Source organism: Oncorhynchus mykiss, chromosome 15 (assembly GCF_057628025.1).
Source record: "Oncorhynchus mykiss isolate SJ-2025 chromosome 15, ASM5762802v1, whole genome shotgun sequence".
NCBI classification, from domain to species: Eukaryota; Metazoa; Chordata; class Actinopteri; order Salmoniformes; family Salmonidae; genus Oncorhynchus; species Oncorhynchus mykiss.
Window position 1 is genome coordinate 69355310 of NC_143036.1, and position 24807 is coordinate 69380116.

General features: G+C 43.8%; 1 protein-coding gene across 1 annotated transcript in view; it reads right to left on the minus strand.

The window, feature by feature from the left end:
- Positions 1-24807, minus strand: part of LOC110501000 (uncharacterized) — a 153453-nt gene that overhangs the window by 22467 nt on the left and 106179 nt on the right. The window contains exons 84-89 of the mRNA XM_090200936.1: positions 5868-5903; positions 5122-5700; positions 4944-4979; positions 4100-4126; positions 3866-3925; positions 1874-1999 (exon numbers count right to left, since the gene is read on the minus strand). Coding sequence (XP_090057062.1) covers positions 1874-1999; positions 3866-3925; positions 4100-4126; positions 4944-4979; positions 5122-5700; positions 5868-5903 — 864 coding nt within the window. The remainder of the gene's footprint in view (positions 1-1873; positions 2000-3865; positions 3926-4099; positions 4127-4943; positions 4980-5121; positions 5701-5867; positions 5904-24807) is intronic.

Sequence of the window (24807 nt, forward strand, 5' to 3'; positions counted from 1 at the left end):
CAAGGTGTTGAGTTTATTAAAAGTACAGTACAAGGTGTTGGGTTTATTAAAACTACAGTACAAGGTGTTGGGTTTATTAAAAGTACAGTACAAGGTGTTGGGTTTATTAAAACTACAGTACAAGGTGTTGGGTTTATTAAAAGTACAGAACAAGGTGTTGGGTTTATTAAAACTACAGTACAAGGTGTTGGGTTTATTAAAAGCACAGTACAAGGTGTTGGGTTTATTAAAACTACAGTACAAGGTATTGGGTTTATTAAAAGTACAGTACAAGGTGTTGGGTTTATTAAAACTACAGTACAAGGTGTTGGGTTTATTAAAACTACAGTACAAGGTGTTGGGTTTATTAAAACTAAAGTACAAGGTGTTGGGTTTATTAAAACTACAGTACAAGGTGTTGGGTTTATTAAAACTACAGTACAAGGTGTTGGGTTTATTAAAACTACAGTACAAGGTGTTGGGTTTATTAAAAGTACAGTACAAGGTATTGGGTTTATTAAAAGTACAGTACAAGGTATTGGGTTTATTACAAGTACAGTACAAGGTGTTGAGGTTATTAAAACTACAATACAAGGTGTTGGGTTTATTAAAACTACAGTACAAGGTGTTGAGGTTATTAAAACTACAGTACAAGGTGTTGGGTTTATTAAAAGTACAGTACAAGGTATTGGGTTTATTAAAAGTACAAGGTGTTGGGTTTATTAAAACTACAGTACAAGGTGTGGGGTTTATTAAAACTACAGAACAAGGTGTTGGGTTTATTAAAACTACAGTACAAGGTGTGGGGTTTATTAAAACTACAGAACAAGGTGTTGGGTTTATTAAAAGTACAGTACAATGTGTTGGGTTTATTAAAAGTACAGTACAAGGTGTTGGGTTTATTAAAAGTACAAGGTGTTGGGTTTATTAAAACTACAGTACAAGGTGTTGGGTTTATTAAAACTACAGTACAAGGTGTTGGGTTTATTAAAACGACAGTACAAGGTATTGGGTTTATTAAAAGTACAGTACAAGGTGTTGGGTTTATTAAAAGTACAAGGTGTTGGGTTTATTAAAACTACAGTACAAGGTGTTGGGTTTATTAAAACTACAGTACAAGGTGTTGGGTTTATTAAAACTACAGTACAAGGTGTTGGGTTTATTAAAACTACAGTACAAGGTGTTGGGTTTATTAAAACTATAGTACACGGTGTTGGGGGTATTAAAACTACAGTACAAGGTGTTGGGTTTATTAAAACTACAGTACAAGGTGTTGGGTTTATTACAACTACAGTACAAGGTATTGGGTTTATTAAAAGTACAGTACAAGGTGTTGGGTTTATTAAAAGTACAAGGTGTTGGGTTTATTCAAACTACAAGGTGTTGGGTTTATTAAAACTACAGTACAAGGTGTTGGGTTTATTAAAACTACAGTACAAGGTGTTGGGTTTATTAAAAGTACAGTATAAGGTGTTGGGGGTATTAAAACTACAGTACAAGGTGTTGGGTTTATTAAAACTACAGTACAAGGTGTTGGGTTTATTAAAACTACAGTATAAGGTGTTGGGTTTATTAAAACTACAGTACAAGGTGTTGAGTTACTTATAGATACAGTACAAGGTGTTGGGTTTATTAAAACTACAGTACAAGGTGTTGGGTTTATTAAAAGTACAGTACAAGGTGTTGGGTTTATTAAAACTACAGTACAAGGTGTTGGGTTTATTAAAAGTACAGTACAAGGTGTTGGGTTTATTAAAAGTACAGTACAAGGTGTTGGGTTTATTAAAACTACAGTACAAGGTGTTGAGTTTCTTATAACTAGAGTACAAAGCCTTCCAGTAATCAGGACAAACTCCTTGCCCCAGGTTGAAGGGATGGTCGGGGAGCTCCTCACCTCTCTCCCCGCCTCTCCTGGGTCTCCTGGTTGGCCCCTCAAGCCCTGAGAACCTGGAATACCGGGGTTACCACGGATACCCTGGATACCCTGAGCACCAGAAGGCCCCAGTTCACCAGGCTCACCCTGACAGAGGGAGAAGGACAGACATGCAGAAACAGACAGAAAGAGAGACAGACAGGCAGACACAGACAGACAGAGAGAATGAGACAGAGATAGAGAGAGACAGACAGGCAGACACAGATATAAAGAGAGAATGAGACAGAGATAGAGAGAGACAGACAGGCAGACACAGACAGAAAGAGAGAATGAGACAGAGATAGAGAGAGACAGACAGGCAGACAGGCAGACACAGACAGAAAGAGAGAATGAGACAGAGAGAGAGAGACAGACAGGCAGACACGGACAGAAAGAGAGAATGAGACAGAGATAGAGAGAGACAGACAGGCAGACACAGATAGAAAGAGAGAATGAGACAGAGATAGAGAGAGACAGACAGGCAGACACAGACAGAAAGAGAGAATGAGACAGAAATAGAGAGAGACAGACAGGCAGACAGGCAGACACAGACAGAAAGAGAGAATGAGACAGAGATAGAGAGAGACAGACAGGCAGACAGGCAGACACAGACAGAAAGAGAGAATGAGACAGAGATAGAGAAAGACAGAAAGGCAGACAGACATAAAGAGAGAATGAGACAGATAGGCAGACAGACAGAAAGAGAGAATGAGACAGAGATAGACAGATAGGCAGATAGACAGAAAGAGAGAATGAGACAGAGATAGAGAGAGACAGATAGGCAGACAGACAGAAGGAGAGAGAGACAGACAGGCAGACAGACAGACAGGAGAGAGAATGAGACATAGATAGAGAGAGACAGATAGGCAGACAGACAGAAGGAGAGAGAGACAGACAGGCAGACAGCCAGAAAGAGAGAGAGACAGACAGGCAGACAGACAGAAAGAGAGAGAGACAGACAGGCAGACAGACAGAAAGAGAGAATGAGACAGAGATAGAGAGAGACAGAAAGGCAGACAGACATAAAAAGAGAAGGAGACAGATAGGCAGACAGACAGAAAGAGAGAATGAGACAGAGATAGAGAGAGACAGATAGGCAGATAGACAGAAAGAGAGAATGAGAGAGATAGAGAGAGACAGATAGGCAGACAGACAGAAAGAGAGAATGAGACAGAGATAGAGAGAGACAGATAGGCAGACAGACAGAAGGAGAGAGAGACAGACAGGCAGACAGACAGACAGGAGAGAGAATGAGACATAGATAGAGAGAGACAGATAGGCAGACAGACAGAAAGAGAGAGAGACAGACAGGCAGACAAACAGAAAGAGAGAGAGACAGACAGGCAGACAGACAGACAGGAGAGAGAATGAGACAGAGATAGAGAGAGACAGATTGGCAGACAGACAGAAAGAGAGCGAGACAGACAGGCAGACAGACAGAAAGAGAGAGAGACAGATAGGCAGACAGACAGAAAGAGAGAGAGACAGATAGGCAGACAGACAGAAAGAGAGAGAGACAGATAGGCAGACAGACAGAAAGAGAGAGAGACAGATAGGCAGACAGACAGAAGGAGAGAAAGAGAGCCAGGGGGACAAAGGTAGAAAGGTATTGTCATTTTTTTGCATTGCTCTAATTACTACACTGATATAACTACAATGATAATTCCCTTGCAGTTATTAATTCCATATGTTCTAGTGTTTTTGCTTTGTAAATGGAAGATAACAACAATTGATAAATGAATAGAAAAAGAAAGAGACAATCCCAGAGAGAGGGGGATAGCTAATAGGAGACAGATAAGGACCGTGTTGGTATTTCTCTAGCAGCTACTGAAGTTCAGTGTTTCCTCTAGGCTATTGTATCTCCATAGCAACAATCCGGCCCTCAGGTGACAAAATTGTCAATTGAAGCCAGTTAAAGCTAAATAGATTTAGACCAAGTAGAAGGCAGAGCTAAGTGATGGGGTGGGAGTCTACCTTAGTTCCAGGTGGACCAGCCTGTCCCACAGGACCTCTGTGGCCAATACCTGGCTCACCCTAAAAACACAACAATGTCAATAGGAAAGGTTTGATTTGCTAATATACAGAACAGTGTGCAGGAGTCATTCTAGTTAGATATTTCAATAAATAAGAATAGTTCAATGTTGAAAACATGAATGACCTTGTTTCGGGCTTTGCTCCATCACATGACTGAATTGGAAAAGCATTTACCTTGTGTCCCTTTTCACCAAGTTCCCCCTGGAAGAACGAAGAGAATTGTCGACAAATCAGTGACCAAGTGATTGTTATTCAAGTTCATTCTCTCCATATGTCTCTGTCTGCGTCTCGTGCACCAGAATAGTACCATCACATTCAGACAGCCGGAGAGAAAAAAAAATAGTTTTTCAAGGATATGTTTTGTATCGATGCTGCCAGCTAACAGACGGAATTATTAATACCACATGATTAATCCACTGTGTCATGAGGGGATCAGAAATAGAACTCTGGGGACATCAAAGACCAACATTCTGAGCTCCGCTGGTTTGACTGACAGGAGAGCAGAGAGACATGGACAAACTTATAGGGGAAGATGTGGGTAGGTAAATAGGTGTGTGTGTGTGTGTGTGTGTGTGTGTGAGAGACACTGATAATGAGATGTGGGTAGGTAAATAGGTGTGTGTGTGTGTGTGTGTGTGTGTGTGTGTGTGTGTGAGACACTGATAATGAGATGTGGGTAGGTGGGGAGCGAGGATACGTTTGATGTTGTGACCTGGTGACATTGACACTGTGTACCATTTATTAAAGGTGTGTCTTCATTTCTAAGAGAGCTATAGACTATAAAGCATGTAGTTCTAGTCATGTTGGTGGTGTGAACTGTCTGCCATGCACAGGGTATCACTGATCAACACATGAATAATGCATTGTCTACAAACTTCTTATACAGCCTTTACAAACGGTGTATAAAGGATTCCTTATTGCAACGTGGTACTGTAGAGATACGGGGGCAGATTCAGGACATCTTGTTCTTTCACTCCATTTAAAGACACTGTTTTATTTGAAAATGATTGGTAGTTACCTTCGGTCCCGGAAGTCCATTTTCACCCGGTGCGCCCTTTAGACAACAGAAGGAACCACTCAAAAAGGAACACAAAAAGGAACCTGATAGAAATGCGTGATAGATGACGGTAACAGGACAGGAGCTTTCATCATGTCATCTTCACAGCACTTTGATTGGGGGACGTGTGTGTGTTTACCTTCAAATAGTCATATTCTGGCCCTGGATAGGGTCTTACTCCTCCTTCCTCCTCGTACTCTCCTTGTCTTCCGCTCTCTCTTTCCATCTCCTGCCTCCGTCTCTCCCACTCCTCTCTCTCCCTGTCCAGGTCTCTGCCTCCCTCCATCTCTGTTCTCTCACTCTCTAGTTGTCTCTCCCTCTCTATTTTCTCCCTCTGCAACTCCAGCTCTGCTTCCCTCTCTTTTTCAAGCTCCATCCTCTCTCTCTCCATCTCCATCCTTTCCCTCTCTCTCTCCCTCTCGTATTCACTGTCTTCCTCCGTGTCCCACTCAGAGTCGCCACTTCTCTCCTCCTCTCCCTCTCTTTCTGCATCATGGTATATCTCTCCTTCCGTCTCTTTTCCTTTCTTTTCTATCATCTCCCTGTCTCTATGTCTTTCCCATGGTGTCTCTTCCTCTTCCCCTGCTGCTATGGGTTCTTCTCTCTCTCCCTCCATCTCTGTTGGTGTCTCCCAGTCTCTTTCTGTTTCATAGTCGACCTCCATCTCTGTATAGGATTCAGGGTCAGGCTGAGGGTCTCTGTTTTCTTGTTTCTGTCTCTGGAACCACAAATGAAAAATGTATTGGTTAACTGATAGATTGCTCAATTCATTACACTTAAATAGCGATTCATTCTCATGGATTTCTTTTGATGTTCAAAGTGCATCATAACTACGGTCCTTCCGTTGGGCAATTCACCAATATGTTTTGGCTGAGCAACACTTACATGTGATTTCTTGGGACCTCTTGCTCCCGACTGTGACTTTAAAAACAGAAAGAGGGAATGTTCACACGTTGTTTGATTTGACCATGTTATATCTTCTCTGAACCCCTTCCCTGTGCTATTCCCTCCATGCTAACTGTTGATTTGACCATGTAATATCTTCTCTGAACCCCTTCCCTGTGCTGTTCCCTCCATGCAAACTGTTGATTTGACCATGTAATATCTTCTCTGAACCCCTTCCCTGTGCTGTTCCCTCCATGCTAACTGTTGATTTGACCATGTTATATATTCTCTGAACCCCTTCCCTGTGCTGTTCCCTCCATGCTAACTGTTGATTTGACCATGTAATATCTTCTCTGAACCCCTTCCCTGTGCTGTTCCCTCCATGCTGTTGATTTGACCATGTTATATCTTCTCTGAACCCCTTCACTGTGCTGTTCCCTCCATGCTAACTGTTGATTTGACCATGTTATATCTTCTCTGAACCCCTTCCCTGTGCTGTTCCCTCCATGCTGTTGATTTGACCATGTTATATCTTCTCTGAACCCCTTCCCTGTGCTGTTCCCTACATGCTAACTGTTGATTTGACCATGTAATATCTTCTCTGAACCCCTTCCCTGTGCTGTTCCCTCCATGCTAACTGTTGATTTGACCATGTAATATATTCTCTGAACCCCTTCCCTGTGCTGTTCCCTCCATGCTGTTGATTTGACCATGTTATATCTTCTCTGAACCCCTTCACTGTGCTGTTCCCTCCATGCTAACTGTTGATTTGACCATGTTATATCTTCTCTGAACCCCTTCCCTGTGCTGTTCCCTCCATGCTGTTGATTTGACCATGTTATATCTTCTCTGAACCCCTTCCCTGTGCTGTTCCCTCCATGCTAACTGTTGATTTGACCATGTAATATATTCTCTGAACCCCTTCCCTGTGCTGTTCCCTCCATGCTAACTGTTGATTTGACCATGTTATATCTTCTCTGAACCCCTTCCCTGTGCTATTCCCTCCATGCTGTTGATTTGACCATATAATATCTTCTCTGAACCCCTTCCCTGTGCTGTTCCCTCCATGCTAACTGTTGATTTGACCATGTTATATCTTCTCTGAACCCCTTCCCTGTGCTATTCCCTCCATGCTGTTGATTTGACCATGTTATATCTTCTCTGAACCCCTTCCCTGTGCTATTCCCTCCATGCTAACTGTTGATTTGACCATGTAATATCTTCTCTGAACCCCTTCCCTGTGCTGTTCCCTCCATGCTAACTGTTGATTTCACCATGTAATATCTTCTCTGAACCCCTTCCCTGTGCTGTTCCCTCCATGCTAACTGTTGATTTGACCATGTAATATCTTCTCTGAACCCCTTCCCTGTGCTGTTCCCTCCATGCTAACTGTTGATTTGACCATGTAATATCTTCTCTGAACCCCTTCCCTGTGCTGTTCCCTACATGCTAACTGTTGATTTGACCATGTAATATCTTCTCTGAACCCCTTCCCTGTGCTGTTCCCTCCATGCTAACTGTTGATTTGACCATGTAATATCTTCTCTGAACCCTTCCCTGTGCTGTTCCCTCCATGCTAACTGTTGATTTGACCATGTAATATCTTCTCTGAACCCCTTCCCTGTGCTGTTCCCTCCATGCTAACTGTTGATTTGACCATGTAATATATTCTCTGAACCCCTTCCCTGTGCTGTTCCCTCCATGCTAACTGTTGATTTGACCATGTTATATCTTCTCTGAACCCCTTCCCTGTGCTATTCCCTCCATGCTGTTGATTTGACCATATAATATCTTCTCTGAACCCCTTCCCTGTGCTGTTCCCTCCATGCTAACTGTTGATTTGACCATGTTATATCTTCTCTGAACCCCTTCCCTGTGCTATTCCCTCCATGCTGTTGATTTGACCATGTTATATCTTCTCTGAACCCCTTCCCTGTGCTATTCCCTCCATGCTAACTGTTGATTTGACCATGTAATATCTTCTCTGAACCCCTTCCCTGTGCTGTTCCCTCCATGCTAACTGTTGATTTCACCATGTAATATCTTCTCTGAACCCCTTCCCTGTGCTGTTCCCTCCATGCTAACTGTTGATTTGACCATGTAATATCTTCTCTGAACCCCTTCCCTGTGCTGTTCCCTCCATGCTAACTGTTGATTTGACCATGTAATATCTTCTCTGAACCCCTTCCCTGTGCTGTTCCCTACATGCTAACTGTTGATTTGACCATGTAATATCTTCTCTGAACCCCTTCCCTGTGCTGTTCCCTCCATGCTAACTGTTGATTTGACCATGTAATATCTTCTCTGAACCCTTCCCTGTGCTGTTCCCTCCATGCTAACTGTTGATTTGACCATGTAATATCTTCTCTGAACCCCTTTCCTGTGCTGTTCCCTCCATGCTAACTGTTGATTTGACCATGTAATATCTTCTCTGAACCCCTTTCCTGTGCTGTTCCCTCCATGCTAACTGTTGATTTGACCATATAATGTATTCTCTGAACCCCTTCCCTGTGCTGTTCCCTCCATGCTGTTGATTTGACCATATAATATCTTCTCTGAACCCCTTCCCTGTGCTGTTCCCTCCATGCTAACTGTTGATTTGACCATGTAATATCTTCTCTGAACCCTTCCCTGTGCTGTTTCCTCCATGCTAACTGTTGATTTGACCATGTAATATCTTCTCTGAACCCCTTTCCTGTGCTGTTCCCTCCATGCTAACTGTTGATTTGACCATGTAATATCTTCTCTGAACCCCTTCCCTGTGCTGTTCCCTCCATGCTGTTGATTTGAACATGTGATATCTTCTCTGAACACCTTCCCTGTGCTGTTCCCTCCATGCTAACTGTTGATTTGACCATGTTATATCTTCTCTGAACCCCTTCCCTGTGCTGTTCCCTCCATGCTAACTGTTGATTTGACCATGTTATATCTTCTCTGAACCCCTTCCCTGTGCTGTTCCCTACATGCTAACTGTTGATTTGACCATGTTATATCTTCTCTGAACCCCTTCCCTGTGCTGTTCCCTCCATGCTAACTGTTGATTTGACCATGTTATATCTTCTCTGAACCCCTTCCCTGTGCTGTTCCCTCCATGCTAACTGTTGATTTGACCATGTAATATCTTCTCTGAACTCCTTCCCTGTGCTGTTCCCTACATGCTAACTGTTGATTTGACCATGTAATATCTTCTCTGAACCCCTTCCCTGTGCTGTTCCCTACATGCTAACTGTTGATTTGACCATATAATATCTTCTCTGAACCCCTTCCCTGTGCTGTTCCCTCCATGCTAACTGTTGATTTGACCATGTAATATCTTCTCTGAACCCCTTCCCTGTGCTGTCCCCTCCATGCTAACTGTTGATTTGACCATGTAATATCTTCTCTGAACCCCTTCCCTGTGCTGTTCCCTCCATGCTAACTGTTGATTTGACCATGTAATATCTTCTCTGAACCCCTTCCCTGTGCTGTTCCCTCCATGCTAACTGTTGATTTGACCATGTAATATCTTCTCTGAACCCTTCCCTGTGCTGTTCCCTCCATGCTAACTGTTGATTTGACCATGTAATATCTTCTCTGAACCCATTCCCTGTGCTGTTCCCTCCATGCTAACTGTTGATTTGACCATGTAATATCTTCTCTGAACTCCTTCCCTGTGCTATTCCCTCCATGCTGTTGATTTGACCATGTCATATATTCTCTGAACCCCTTCCCTGTGCTGTTCCCTCCATGCTAACTGTTGATTTGACCATGTAATATCTTCTCTGAACCCATTCCCTGTGCTGTTCCCTCCATGCTAACTGTTGATTTGACCATGTAATATCTTCTCTGAACCCCTTTCCTGTGCTGTTCCCTCCATGCTAACTGTTGATTTGACCATATAATGTATTCTCTGAACCCCTTCCCTGTGCTGTTCCCTCCATGCTGTTGATTTGACCATATAATATCTTCTCTGAACCCCTTCCCTGTGCTGTTCCCTCCATGCTAACTGTTGATTTGACCATGTAATATCTTCTCTGAACCCTTCCCTGTGCTGTTCCCTCCATGCTAACTGTTGATTTGACCATGTAATATCTTCTCTGAACCCCTTTCCTGTGCTGTTCCCTCCATGCTAACTGTTGATTTGACCATGTAATATCTTCTCTGAACCCCTTCCCTGTGCTGTTCCCTCCATGCTGTTGATTTGAACATGTGATATCTTCTCTGAACACCTTCCCTGTGCTGTTCCCTCCATGCTAACTGTTGATTTGACCATGTTATATCTTCTCTGAACCCCTTCCCTGTGCTGTTCCCTCCATGCTAACTGTTGATTTGACCATGTTATATCTTCTCTGAACCCCTTCCCTGTGCTGTTCCCTACATGCTAACTGTTGATTTGACCATGTTATATCTTCTCTGAACCCCTTCCCTGTGCTGTTCCCTCCATGCTAACTGTTGATTTGACCATGTAATATCTTCTCTGAACCCCTTCCCTGTGCTGTTCCCTCCATGCTAACTGTTGATTTGACCATGTAATATCTTCTCTGAACCCCTTCCCTGTGCTGTTCCCTCCATGCTAACTGTTGATTTGACCATGTAATATCTTCTCTGAACCCTTCCCTGTGCTGTTCCCTCCATGCTAACTGTTGATTTGACCATGTAATATCTTCTCTGAACCCATTCCCTGTGCTGTTCCCTCCATGCTAACTGTTGATTTGACCATGTAATATCTTCTCTGAACCCCTTCCCTGTGCTATTCCCTCCATGCTGTTGATTTGACCATGTCATATATTCTCTGAACCCCTTCCCTGTGCTGTTCCCTCCATGCTAACTGTTGATTTGACCATGTAATATCTTCTCTGAACCCATTCCCTGTGCTGTTCCCTCCATGCTAACTGTTGATTTGACCATGTAATATCTTCTCTGAACCCCTTCCCTGTGCTATTCCCTCCATGCTGTTGATTTGACCATGTCATATAATCTCTGAACCCCTTCCCTGTGCTGTTCCCTCCATGCTAACTGTTGATTTGAACATGTAATATCTTCTCTGAACCCCTTCCCTGTGCTGTTCCCTCCATGCTGTTGATTTGACCATGTGATATCTTCTCTGAACCCCTTCCCTGTGCTGTTCCCTCCATGCTAACTGTTGATTTGACCATGTAATATCTTCTCTGAACCCCTTCCCTGTGCTGTTCCCTACATGCTAACTGTTAATTTGACCATGTTATATCTTCTCTGAACCCCTTCCCTGTGCTGTTCCCTCCATGCTAACTGTTGATTTGACCATGTAATATCTTCTCTGAACCCCTTCCCTGTGCTGTTCCCTACATGCTAACTGTTGATTTGACCATGTAATATCTTCTCTGAACCCCTTCCCTGTGCTGTTCCCTCCATGCTAACTGTTGATTTGACCATGTAATATCTTCTCTGAACCCTTCCCTGTGCTGTTCCCTCCATGCTAACTGTTGATTTGACCATGTAATATCTTCTCTGAACCCCTTTCCTGTGCTGTTCCCTCCATGCTAACTGTTGATTTGACCATGTAATATCTTCTCTGAACCCCTTTCCTGTGCTGTTCCCTCCATGCTAACTGTTGATTTGACCATATAATGTATTCTCTGAACCCCTTCCCTGTGCTGTTCCCTCCATGCTGTTGATTTGACCATATAATATCTTCTCTGAACCCCTTCCCTGTGCTGTTCCCTCCATGCTAACTGTTGATTTGACCATGTAATATCTTCTCTGAACCCTTCCCTGTGCTGTTTCCTCCATGCTAACTGTTGATTTGACCATGTAATATCTTCTCTGAACCCCTTTCCTGTGCTGTTCCCTCCATGCTAACTGTTGATTTGACCATGTAATATCTTCTCTGAACCCCTTCCCTGTGCTGTTCCCTCCATGCTGTTGATTTGAACATGTGATATCTTCTCTGAACACCTTCCCTGTGCTGTTCCCTCCATGCTAACTGTTGATTTGACCATGTTATATCTTCTCTGAACCCCTTCCCTGTGCTGTTCCCTCCATGCTAACTGTTGATTTGACCATGTTATATCTTCTCTGAACCCCTTCCCTGTGCTGTTCCCTACATGCTAACTGTTGATTTGACCATGTTATATCTTCTCTGAACCCCTTCCCTGTGCTGTTCCCTCCATGCTAACTGTTGATTTGACCATGTTATATCTTCTCTGAACCCCTTCCCTGTGCTGTTCCCTCCATGCTAACTGTTGATTTGACCATGTAATATCTTCTCTGAACTCCTTCCCTGTGCTGTTCCCTACATGCTAACTGTTGATTTGACCATGTAATATCTTCTCTGAACCCCTTCCCTGTGCTGTTCCCTACATGCTAACTGTTGATTTGACCATATAATATCTTCTCTGAACCCCTTCCCTGTGCTGTTCCCTCCATGCTAACTGTTGATTTGACCATGTAATATCTTCTCTGAACCCCTTCCCTGTGCTGTCCCCTCCATGCTAACTGTTGATTTGACCATGTAATATCTTCTCTGAACCCCTTCCCTGTGCTGTTCCCTCCATGCTAACTGTTGATTTGACCATGTAATATCTTCTCTGAACCCCTTCCCTGTGCTGTTCCCTCCATGCTAACTGTTGATTTGACCATGTAATATCTTCTCTGAACCCTTCCCTGTGCTGTTCCCTCCATGCTAACTGTTGATTTGACCATGTAATATCTTCTCTGAACCCATTCCCTGTGCTGTTCCCTCCATGCTAACTGTTGATTTGACCATGTAATATCTTCTCTGAACTCCTTCCCTGTGCTATTCCCTCCATGCTGTTGATTTGACCATGTCATATATTCTCTGAACCCCTTCCCTGTGCTGTTCCCTCCATGCTAACTGTTGATTTGACCATGTAATATCTTCTCTGAACCCATTCCCTGTGCTGTTCCCTCCATGCTAACTGTTGATTTGACCATGTAATATCTTCTCTGAACCCCTTTCCTGTGCTGTTCCCTCCATGCTAACTGTTGATTTGACCATATAATGTATTCTCTGAACCCCTTCCCTGTGCTGTTCCCTCCATGCTGTTGATTTGACCATATAATATCTTCTCTGAACCCCTTCCCTGTGCTGTTCCCTCCATGCTAACTGTTGATTTGACCATGTAATATCTTCTCTGAACCCTTCCCTGTGCTGTTCCCTCCATGCTAACTGTTGATTTGACCATGTAATATCTTCTCTGAACCCCTTTCCTGTGCTGTTCCCTCCATGCTAACTGTTGATTTGACCATGTAATATCTTCTCTGAACCCCTTCCCTGTGCTGTTCCCTCCATGCTGTTGATTTGAACATGTGATATCTTCTCTGAACACCTTCCCTGTGCTGTTCCCTCCATGCTAACTGTTGATTTGACCATGTTATATCTTCTCTGAACCCCTTCCCTGTGCTGTTCCCTCCATGCTAACTGTTGATTTGACCATGTTATATCTTCTCTGAACCCCTTCCCTGTGCTGTTCCCTACATGCTAACTGTTGATTTGACCATGTTATATCTTCTCTGAACCCCTTCCCTGTGCTGTTCCCTCCATGCTAACTGTTGATTTGACCATGTAATATCTTCTCTGAACCCCTTCCCTGTGCTGTTCCCTCCATGCTAACTGTTGATTTGACCATGTAATATCTTCTCTGAACCCCTTCCCTGTGCTGTTCCCTCCATGCTAACTGTTGATTTGACCATGTAATATCTTCTCTGAACCCTTCCCTGTGCTGTTCCCTCCATGCTAACTGTTGATTTGACCATGTAATATCTTCTCTGAACCCATTCCCTGTGCTGTTCCCTCCATGCTAACTGTTGATTTGACCATGTAATATCTTCTCTGAACCCCTTCCCTGTGCTATTCCCTCCATGCTGTTGATTTGACCATGTCATATATTCTCTGAACCCCTTCCCTGTGCTGTTCCCTCCATGCTAACTGTTGATTTGACCATGTAATATCTTCTCTGAACCCATTCCCTGTGCTGTTCCCTCCATGCTAACTGTTGATTTGACCATGTAATATCTTCTCTGAACCCCTTCCCTGTGCTATTCCCTCCATGCTGTTGATTTGACCATGTCATATAATCTCTGAACCCCTTCCCTGTGCTGTTCCCTCCATGCTAACTGTTGATTTGAACATGTAATATCTTCTCTGAACCCCTTCCCTGTGCTGTTCCCTCCATGCTGTTGATTTGACCATGTGATATCTTCTCTGAACCCCTTCCCTGTGCTGTTCCCTCCATGCTAACTGTTGATTTGACCATGTAATATCTTCTCTGAACCCCTTCCCTGTGCTGTTCCCTACATGCTAACTGTTAATTTGACCATGTTATATCTTCTCTGAACCCCTTCCCTGTGCTGTTCCCTCCATGCTAACTGTTGATTTGACCATGTTATATCTTCTCTGAACCCCTTCCCTGTGCTGTTCCCTCCATGCTAACTGTTGATTTGACCATGTTATATCTTCTCTGAACCCCTTCCCTGTGCTGTTCCCTACATGCTAACTGTTGATTTGACCATATAATATCTTCTCTGAACCCCTTCCCTGTGCTGTTCCCTCCATGCTAACTGTTGATTTGACCATGTAATATCTTCTCTGAACCCCTTCCCTGTGCTGTTCCCTCCATGCTAACTGTTGATTTGACCATGTAATATCTTCTCTGAACCCATTCCCTGTGCTGTTCCCTCCATGCTAACTGTTGATTTGACCATGTAATATCTTCTCTGAACCCCTTACCTGTGCTATTCCCTCCATGCTGTTGATTTGACCATGTCATATATTCTCTGAACCCCTTCCCTGTGCTGTTCCCTCCATGCTAACTGTTGATTTGACCATGTAATATCTTCTCTGAACCCCTTCCCTGTGCTGTTCCCTCCATGCTAACTGTTGATTTGACCATGTAATATATTCTCTGAACCCCTTCCCTGTGCTGTTCCCTCCATGCTAACTGTTGATTTGACCATGTAATATCTTCTCTGAACCCCTTCCCTGTGCTATTCCCTCCATGCTAACTGTTGATTTGACCATATAATATCTTCTCTGAAACCCTTCCCTGTGCTGTTCCCTCCATGCTAACTGTTGATTTGACCATGTTATATCTTCTCTGAACCCCTTCCCTGTGCTATTCCCTCCATGCTAACTGTTGATTTGACCATGAAATATCTTCTCTGAACCCCTTCCCTGTGCTGTTCCCTCCATGCTAACTGTTGATTTGACCATGTAATATCTTCTCTGAACCCCTTCCCTGTGCTGTTCCCTCCATGCTGTTGATTTGACCATGTAATATCTTCTCTGAACCCATTCCCTGTGCTGTTCCCTCCATGCTAACTGTTGATTTGACCATGTAATATATTCTCTGAACCCCTTCCCTGTGCTGTTCCCTCTATGCTAACTGTTGATTTGACCATATAATATCTTCTCTGAACCCCTTCCCTGTGCTGTTCCCTCCATGCTAACTGTTGATTTGACCATGTTATATCTTCTCTGAACCCCTTCCCTGTGCTGTTCCCTCCATGCTAACTGTTGATTTGACCATGTAATATCTTCTCTGAACCCCTTCCCTGTGCTGTTCCCTCCATGCTGTTGATTTGACCATGTGATATCTTCTCTGAACCCCTTCCCTGTGCTGTTCCCTCCATGCTAACTGTTGATTTGACCATGTTATATCTTCTCTGAACCCCTTCCCTGTGCTGTTCCCTCCATGCTAACTGTTGATTTGACCATGTAATATCTTCTCTGAACCCCTTCCCTGTGCTGTTCCCTCCATGCTAACTGTTGATTTGACCATGTAATATCTTCTCTGAACCCCTTCCCTGTGCTGTTCCCTACATGCTAACTGTTGATTTGACCATGTTATATATTCTCTGAACCCCTTCCCTGTGCTGTTCCCTCCATGCTAACTGTTGATTTGACCATGTTATATCTTCTCTGAACCCCTTCCCTGTGCTGTTCCCTCCATGCTAACTGTTGATTTGACCATGTTATATCTTCTCTGAACCCCTTCCCTGTGCTGTTCCCTACATGCTAACTGTTGATTTGACCATATAATATCTTCTCTGAACCCCTTCCCTGTGCTGTTCCCTCCATGCTAACTGTTGATTTGACCATGTAATATCTTCTCTGAACCCCTTCCCTGTGCTGTTCCCTCCATGCTAACTGTTGATTTGACCATGTAATATTTTCTCTGAACCCATTCCCTGTGCTGTTCCCTCCATGCTAACTGTTGATTTGACCATGTAATATCTTCTCTGAACCCCTTACCTGTGCTATTCCCTCCATGCTGTTGATTTGACCATGTCATATATTCTCTGAACCCCTTCCCTGTGCTGTTCCCTCCATGCTAACTGTTGATTTGACCATGTAATATCTTCTCTGAACCCCTTCCCTGTGCTGTTCCCTCCATGCTAACTGTTGATTTGACCATGTAATATATTCTCTGAACCCCTTCCCTGTGCTGTTCCCTCCATGCTAACTGTTGATTTGACCATGTAATATCTTCTCTGAACCCCTTCCCTGTGCTATTCCCTCCATGCTGTTTATTTGACCATGTTATATCTTCTCTGAACCCCTTCACTGTGCTGTTCCCTACATGCTAACTGTTGATTTGACCATGTAATATCTTCTCTGAACCCCTTCCCTGTGCTGTTCCCTACATGCTAACTGTTGATTTGACCATATAATATCTTCTCTGAACCCCTTCCCTGTGCTGTTCCCTCCATGCTAACTGTTGATTTGACCATGTAATATCTTCTCTGAACCCCTTCCCTGTGCTGTTCCCTCCATGCTAACTGTTGATTTGACCATATAATATCTTCTCTGAACCCCTTCCCTGTGCTGTTCCCTCCATGCTAACTGTTGATTTGACCATGTAATATCTTCTCTGAACCCCTTCCCTGTGCTATTCCCTCCATGCTGTTGATTTGACCATGTCATATATTCTCTGAACCCCTTCCCTGTGCTGTTCCCTCCATGCTAACTGTTGATTTGACCATGTAATATCTTCTCTGAACCCCTTCCCTGTGCTGTTCCCTCCATGCTGTTGATTTGACCATGTGATATCTTCTCTGAACCCCTTCCCTGTGCTGTTCCCTCCATGCTAACTGTTGATTTGACCATGTAATATCTTCTCTGAACCCCTTCCTTGTGCTATTCCCTCCATGCTAACTGTTGATTTGACCATGTTATATCTTCTCTGAACCCATTCCCTGTGCTGTTCCCTCCATGCTAACTGTTGATTTGACCATGTAATATATTCTCTGAACCCCTTCCCTGTGCTGTTCCCTCCATGCTAACTGTTGATTTGACCATATAATATCTTTTCTGAACCCCTTCCCTGTGCTGTTCCCTCCATGCTAACTGTTGATTTGACCATGTTATATCTTCTCTGAACCCCTTCCCTGTGCTATTCCCTCCATGCTAACTGTTGATTTGACCATGTGATATCTTCTCTGAACCCCTTCCCTGTGCTGTTCCCTCCATGCTAACTGTTGATTTGACCATGTTATATCTTCTCTGAACCCCTTACCTGTGCTATTCCCTCCATGCTGTTGATTTGACCATGTCATATATTCTCTGAACCCCTTCCCTGTGCTGTTCCCTCCATGCTAACTGTTGATTTGACCATGTAATATCTTCTCTGAACCCCTTCCCTGTGCTGTTCCCTCCATGCTAACTGTTGATTTGACCATGTAATATATTCTCTGAACCCCTTCCCTGTGCTGTTCCCTCCATGCTAACTGTTGATTTGACCATGTAATATCTTCTCTGAACCCCTTCCCTGTGCTATTCCCTCCATGCTAACTGTTGATTTGACCATGTAATATCTTCTCTGAACCCATTCCCTGTGCTGTTCCCTCCATGCTAACTGTTGATTTGACCATGTAATATATTCTCTGAACCCCTTCCCTGTGCTGTTCCCTCCATGCTAACTGTTGATTTGACCATGTAATATCTTCTCTGAACCCCTTCCCTGTGCTATTCCCTCCATGCTAACTGTTGATTTGACCATGTTATATCTTCTCTGAACCCCTTCCCTGTGCTATTCCCTCCATGCTAACTGTTGATTTGACCATGTAATATCTTCTCTGAACCCCTTCCCTGTGCTGTTCCCTCCATGCTAACTGTTGATTTGACCATGTAATATCTTCTCTGAACCCCTTCCCTGTGCTGTTCCCTCCATGCTGTTGATTTGACCATGTAATATCTTCTCTGAACCCATTCCCTGTGCTGTTCCCTCCATGCTAACTGTTGATTTGACCATGTAATATCTTCTCTGAACCCCTTCCCTGTGCTGTTCCCTCTATGCTAACTGTTGATTTGACCATATAATATCTTCTCTGAACCCCTTCCCTGTGCTGTTCCCTCCATGCTAACTGTTGATTTGACCATGTTATATCTTCTCTGAACCCCTTCCCTGTGCTATTCCCTCCATGCTAACTGTTGATTTGACCATGTAATATCTTCTCTGAACCCCTTCCCTGTGCTGTTCCCTCCATGCTAACTGTTGATTTGACCATGTAATATCTTCTCTGAACCCCTTCCCTGTGCTGTTCCCTCCATGCTGTTGATTTGACCATGTGATATCTTCTCTGAACCCCTTCCCTGTGCTGTTCCCTCCATGCTAACTGTTGATTTGACCATGTTATATCTTCTCTGAACCCCTTCCCTGTGCTGTTCCCTCCATGCTAACTGTTGATTTGACCATGTAATATCTTCTCTGAACCCCTTCCCTGTGCTGTTCCCTCCATGCTAACTGTTGATTTGACCATGTAATATCTTCTCTGAACCCCTTCCCTGTGCTGTTCCCTACATGCTAACTGTTGATTTGACCATGTTATATATTCTCTGAACCCCTTCCCTGTGCTGTTCCCTCCATGCTAACTGTTGATTTGACCATGTTATATCTTCTCTGAACCCCTTCCCTGTGCTGTTCCCTCCATGCTAACTGTTGATTTGACCATGTTATATCTTCTCTGAACCCCTTCCCTGTGCTGTTCCCTACATGCTAACTGTTGATTTGACCATATAATATCTTCTCTGAACCCCTTCCCTGTGCTGTTCCCTCCATGCTAACTGTTGATTTGACCATGTAATATCTTCTCTGAACCCCTTCCCTGTGCTGTTCCCTCCATGCTAACTGTTGATTTGACCATGTAATATTTTCTCTGAACCCATTCCCTGTGCTGTTCCCTCCATGCTAACTGTTGATTTGACCATGTAATATCTTCTCTGAACCCCTTACCTGTGCTATTCCCTCCATGCTGTTGATTTGACCATGTCATATATTCTCTGAACCCCTTCCCTGTGCTGTTCCCTCCATGCTAACTGTTGATTTGACCATGTAATATCTTCTCTGAACCCCTTCCCTGTGCTGTTCCCTCCATGCTAACTGTTGATTTGACCATGTAATATATTCTCTGAACCCCTTCCCTGTGCTGTTCCCTCCATGCTAACTGTTGATTTGACCATGTAATATCTTCTCTGAACCCCTTCCCTGTGCTATTCCCTCCATGCTGTTTATTTGACCATGTTATATCTTCTCTGAACCCCTTCACTGTGCTGTTCCCTACATGCTAACTGTTGATTTGACCATGTAATATCTTCTCTGAACCCCTTCCCTGTGCTGTTCCCTACATGCTAACTGTTGATTTGACCATATAATATCTTCTCTGAACCCCTTCCCTGTGCTGTTCCCTCCATGCTAACTGTTGATTTGACCATGTAATATCTTCTCTGAACCCCTTCCCTGTGCTGTTCCCTCCATGCTAACTGTTGATTTGACCATATAATATCTTCTCTGAACCCCTTCCCTGTGCTGTTCCCTCCATGCTAACTGTTGATTTGACCATGTAATATCTTCTCTGAACCCCTTCCCTGTGCTATTCCCTCCATGCTGTTGATTTGACCATGTCATATATTCTCTGAACCCCTTCCCTGTGCTGTTCCCTCCATGCTAACTGTTGATTTGACCATGTAATATCTTCTCTGAACCCCTTCCCTGTGCTGTTCCCTCCATGCTGTTGATTTGACCATGTGATATCTTCTCTGAACCCCTTCCCTGTGCTGTTCCCTCCATGCTAACTGTTGATTTGACCATGTAATATCTTCTCTGAACCCCTTCCTTGTGCTATTCCCTCCATGCTAACTGTTGATTTGACCATGTTATATCTTCTCTGAACCCATTCCCTGTGCTGTTCCCTCCATGCTAACTGTTGATTTGACCATGTAATATATTCTCTGAACCCCTTCCCTGTGCTGTTCCCTCCATGCTAACTGTTGATTTGACCATATAATATCTTTTCTGAACCCCTTCCCTGTGCTGTTCCCTCCATGCTAACTGTTGATTTGACCATGTTATATCTTCTCTGAACCCCTTCCCTGTGCTATTCCCTCCATGCTAACTGTTGATTTGACCATGTGATATCTTCTCTGAACCCCTTCCCTGTGCTGTTCCCTCCATGCTAACTGTTGATTTGACCATGTTATATCTTCTCTGAACCCCTTCCCTGTGCTATTCCCTCCATGCTAACTGTTGATTTGACCATGTGATATCTTCTCTGAACCCCTTCCCTGTGCTGTTCCCTACATGCTAACTGTTGATTTGACCATGTTATATATTCTCTGAACCCCTTCCCTGTGCTGTTCCCTCCATTCTAACTGTTGATTTGACCATGTTATATCTTCTCTGAACCCCTTCCCTGTGCTGTTCCCTCCATGCTAACTGTTGATTTGACCATGTTATATCTTCTCTGAACCCCTTCCCTGTGCTGTACCCTACATGCTAACTGTTGATTTGACCATATAATATCTTCTCTGAACCCCTTCCCTGTGCTGTTCCCTCCATGCTAACTGTTGATTTGACCATGTAATATCTTCTCTGAACCCCTTCCCTGTGCTGTTCCCTCCATGCTAACTGTTGATTTGACCATGTAATATCTTCTCTGAACCCATTCCCTGTGCTGTTCCCTCCATGCTAACTGTTGATTTGACCATGTAATATCTTCTCTGAACCCCTTACCTGTGCTATTCCCTCCATGCTGTTGTTTTGACCATGTCATATATTCTCTGAACCCCTTCCCTGTGCTGTTCCCTCCATGCTAACTGTTGATTTGACCATGTAATATCTTCTCTGAACCCCTTCCCTGTGCTGTTCCCTCCATGCTAACTGTTGATTTGACCATGTAATATATTCTCTGAACCCCTTCCCTGTGCTGTTCCCTCCATGCTAACTGTTGATTTGACCATGTAATATCTTCTCTGAACCCCTTCCCTGTGCTATTCCCTCCATGCTAACTGTTGATTTGACCATGTAATATCTTCTCTGAACCCCTTCCCTGTGCTGTTCCCTCCATGCTAACTGTTGATTTGACCATGTAATATCTTCTCTGAACCCCTTCCCTGTGCTATTCCCTCCATGCTGTTGATTTGACCATGTTATATCTTCTCTGAACCCCTTCACTGTGCTGTTCCCTACATGCTAACTGTTGATTTGACCATGTAATATCTTCTCTGAACCCCTTCCCTGTGCTGTTCCCTACATGCTAACTGTTGATTTGACCATATAATATCTTCTCTGAACCCCTTCCCTGTGCTGTTCCCTCCATGCTAACTGTTGATTTGACCATGTAATATCTTCTCTGAACCCCTTCCCTGTGCTGTTCCCTCCATGCTAACTGTTGATTTGACCATATAATATCTTCTCTGAACCCCTTCCCTGTGCTGTTCCCTCCATGCTAACTGTTGATTTGACCATGTAATATCTTCTCTGAACCCCTTCCCTGTGCTATTCCCTCCATGCTGTTGATTTGACCATGTCATATATTCTCTGAACCCCTTCCCTGTGCTGTTCCCTCCATGCTAACTGTTGATTTGACCATGTAATATCTTCTCTGAACCCCTTCCCTGTGCTGTTCCCTCCATGCTGTTGATTTGACCATGTGATATCTTCTCTGAACCCCTTCCCTGTGCTGTTCCCTCCATGCTAACTGTTGATTTGACCATGTAATATCTTCTCTGAACCCCTTCCCTGTGCTGTTCCCTCCATAGTAACTGTTGATTTGACCATGTAATATCTTCTCTGAACCCCTTCCCTGTGCTATTCCCTCCATGCTGTTTATTTGACCATGTTATATCTTCTCTGAACCCCTTCACTGTGCTGTTCCCTACATGCTAACTGTTGATTTGACCATGTAATATCTTCTCTGAACCCCTTCCCTGTGCTGTTCCCTACATGCTAACTGTTGATTTGACCATATAATATCTTCTCTGAACCCCTTCCCTGTGCTGTTCCCTCCATGCTAACTGTTGATTTGACCATGTAATATCTTCTCTGAACCCCTTCCCTGTGCTGTTCCCTCCATGCTAACTGTTGATTTGACCATATAATATCTTCTCTGAACCCCTTCCCTGTGCTGTTCCCTCCATGCTAACTGTTGATTTGACCATGTAATATCTTCTCTGAACCCCTTCCCTGTGCTATTCCCTCCATGCTGTTGATTTGACCATGTCATATATTCTCTGAACCCCTTCCCTGTGCTGTTCCCTCCATGCTAACTGTTGATTTGACCATGTAATATCTTCTCTGAACCCCTTCCCTGTGCTGTTCCCTCCATGCTGTTGATTTGACCATGTGATATCTTCTCTGAACCCCTTCCCTGTGCTGTTCCCTCCATGCTAACTGTTGATTTGACCATGTAATATCTTCTCTGAACCCCTTCCTTGTGCTATTCCCTCCATGCTAACTGTTGATTTGACCATGTTATATCTTCTCTGAACCCATTATCTGTGCTGTTCCCTCCATGCTAACTGTTGATTTGACCATGTAATATATTCTCTGAACCCCTTCCCTGTGCTGTTCCCTCCATGCTAACTGTTGATTTGACCATATAATATCTTTTCTGAACCCCTTCCCTGTGCTGTTCCCTCCATGCTAACTGTTGATTTGACCATGTTATATCTTCTCTGAACCCCTTCCCTGTGCTATTCCCTCCATGCTAACTGTTGATTTGACCATGTGATATCTTCTCTGAACCCCTTCCCTGTGCTGTTCCCTCCATGCTAACTGTTGATTTGACCATGTTATATCTTCTCTGAACCCCTTCCCTGTGCTATTCCCTCCATGCTAACTGTTGATTTGACCATGTGATATCTTCTCTGAACCCCTTCCCTGTGCTGTTCCCTACATGCTAACTGTTGATTTGACCATGTTATATATTCTCTGAACCCCTTCCCTGTGCTGTTCCCTCCATTCTAACTGTTGATTTGACCATGTTATATCTTCTCTGAACCCCTTCCCTGTGCTGTTCCCTCCATGCTAACTGTTGATTTGACCATGTTATATCTTCTCTGAACCCCTTCCCTGTGCTGTACCCTACATGCTAACTGTTGATTTGACCATATAATATCTTCTCTGAACCCCTTCCCTGTGCTGTTCCCTCCATGCTAACTGTTGATTTGACCATGTAATATCTTCTCTGAACCCCTTCCCTGTGCTGTTCCCTCCATGCTAACTGTTGATTTGACCATGTGATATCTTCTCTGAACCCCTTCCCTGTGCTGTTCCCTCCATGCTAACTGTTGATTTGACCATATAATATCTTCTCTGAACCCCTTCCCTGTGCTGTTCCCTCCATGCTAACTGTTGATTTGACCATGTAATATCTTCTCTGAACCCCTTCCCTGTGCTGTTCCCTCCATGCTAACTGTTGATTTGACCATGTAATATCTTCTCTGAACCCATTCCCTGTGCTGTTCCCTCCATGCTAACTGTTGATTTGACCATGTAATATCTTCTCTGAACCCCTTACCTGTGCTATTCCCTCCATGCTGTTGTTTTGACCATGTCATATATTCTCTGAACCCCTTCCCTGTGCTGTTCCCTCCATGCTAACTGTTGATTTGACCATGTAATATCTTCTCTGAACCCCTTCCCTGTGCTGTTCCCTCCATGCTAACTGTTGATTTGACCATGTAATATATTCTCTGAACCCCTTCCCTGTGCTGTTCCCTCCATGCTAACTGTTGATTTGACCATGTAATATCTTCTCTGAACCCCTTCCCTGTGCTATTCCCTCCATGCTAACTGTTGATTTGACCATGTAATATCTTCTCTGAACCCCTTCCCTGTGCTGTTCCCTCCATGCTAACTGTTGATTTGACCATGTAATATCTTCTCTGAACCCCTTCCCTGTGCTATTCCCTCCATGCTGTTGATTTGACCATGTTATATCTTCTCTGAACCCCTTCACTGTGCTGTTCCCTACATGCTAACTGTTGATTTGACCATGTAATATCTTCTCTGAACCCCTTCCCTGTGCTGTTCCCTACATGCTAACTGTTGATTTGACCATATAATATCTTCTCTGAACCCCTTCCCTGTGCTGTTCCCTCCATGCTAACTGTTGATTTGACCATGTAATATCTTCTCTGAACCCCTTCCCTGTGCTGTTCCCTCCATGCTAACTGTTGATTTGACCATGTAATATTTTCTCTGAACCCATTCCCTGTGCTGTTCCCTCCATGCTAACTGTTGATTTGACCATGTAATATCTTCTCTGAACCCCTTACCTGTGCTATTCCCTCCATGCTGTTGATTTGACCATGTCATATATTCTCTGAACCCCTTCCCTGTGCTGTTCCCTCCATGCTAACTGTTGATTTGACCATGTAATATCTTCTCTGAACCCCTTCCCTGTGCTGTTCCCTCCATGCTAACTGTTGATTTGACCATGTAATATATTCTCTGAACCCCTTCCCTGTGCTGTTCCCTCCATGCTAACTGTTGATTTGACCATGTAATATCTTCTCTGAACCCCTTCCCTGTGCTATTCCCTCCATGCTGTTTATTTGACCATGTTATATCTTCTCTGAACCCCTTCACTGTGCTGTTCCCTACATGCTAACTGTTGATTTGACCATGTAATATCTTCTCTGAACCCCTTCCCTGTGCTGTTCCCTACATGCTAACTGTTG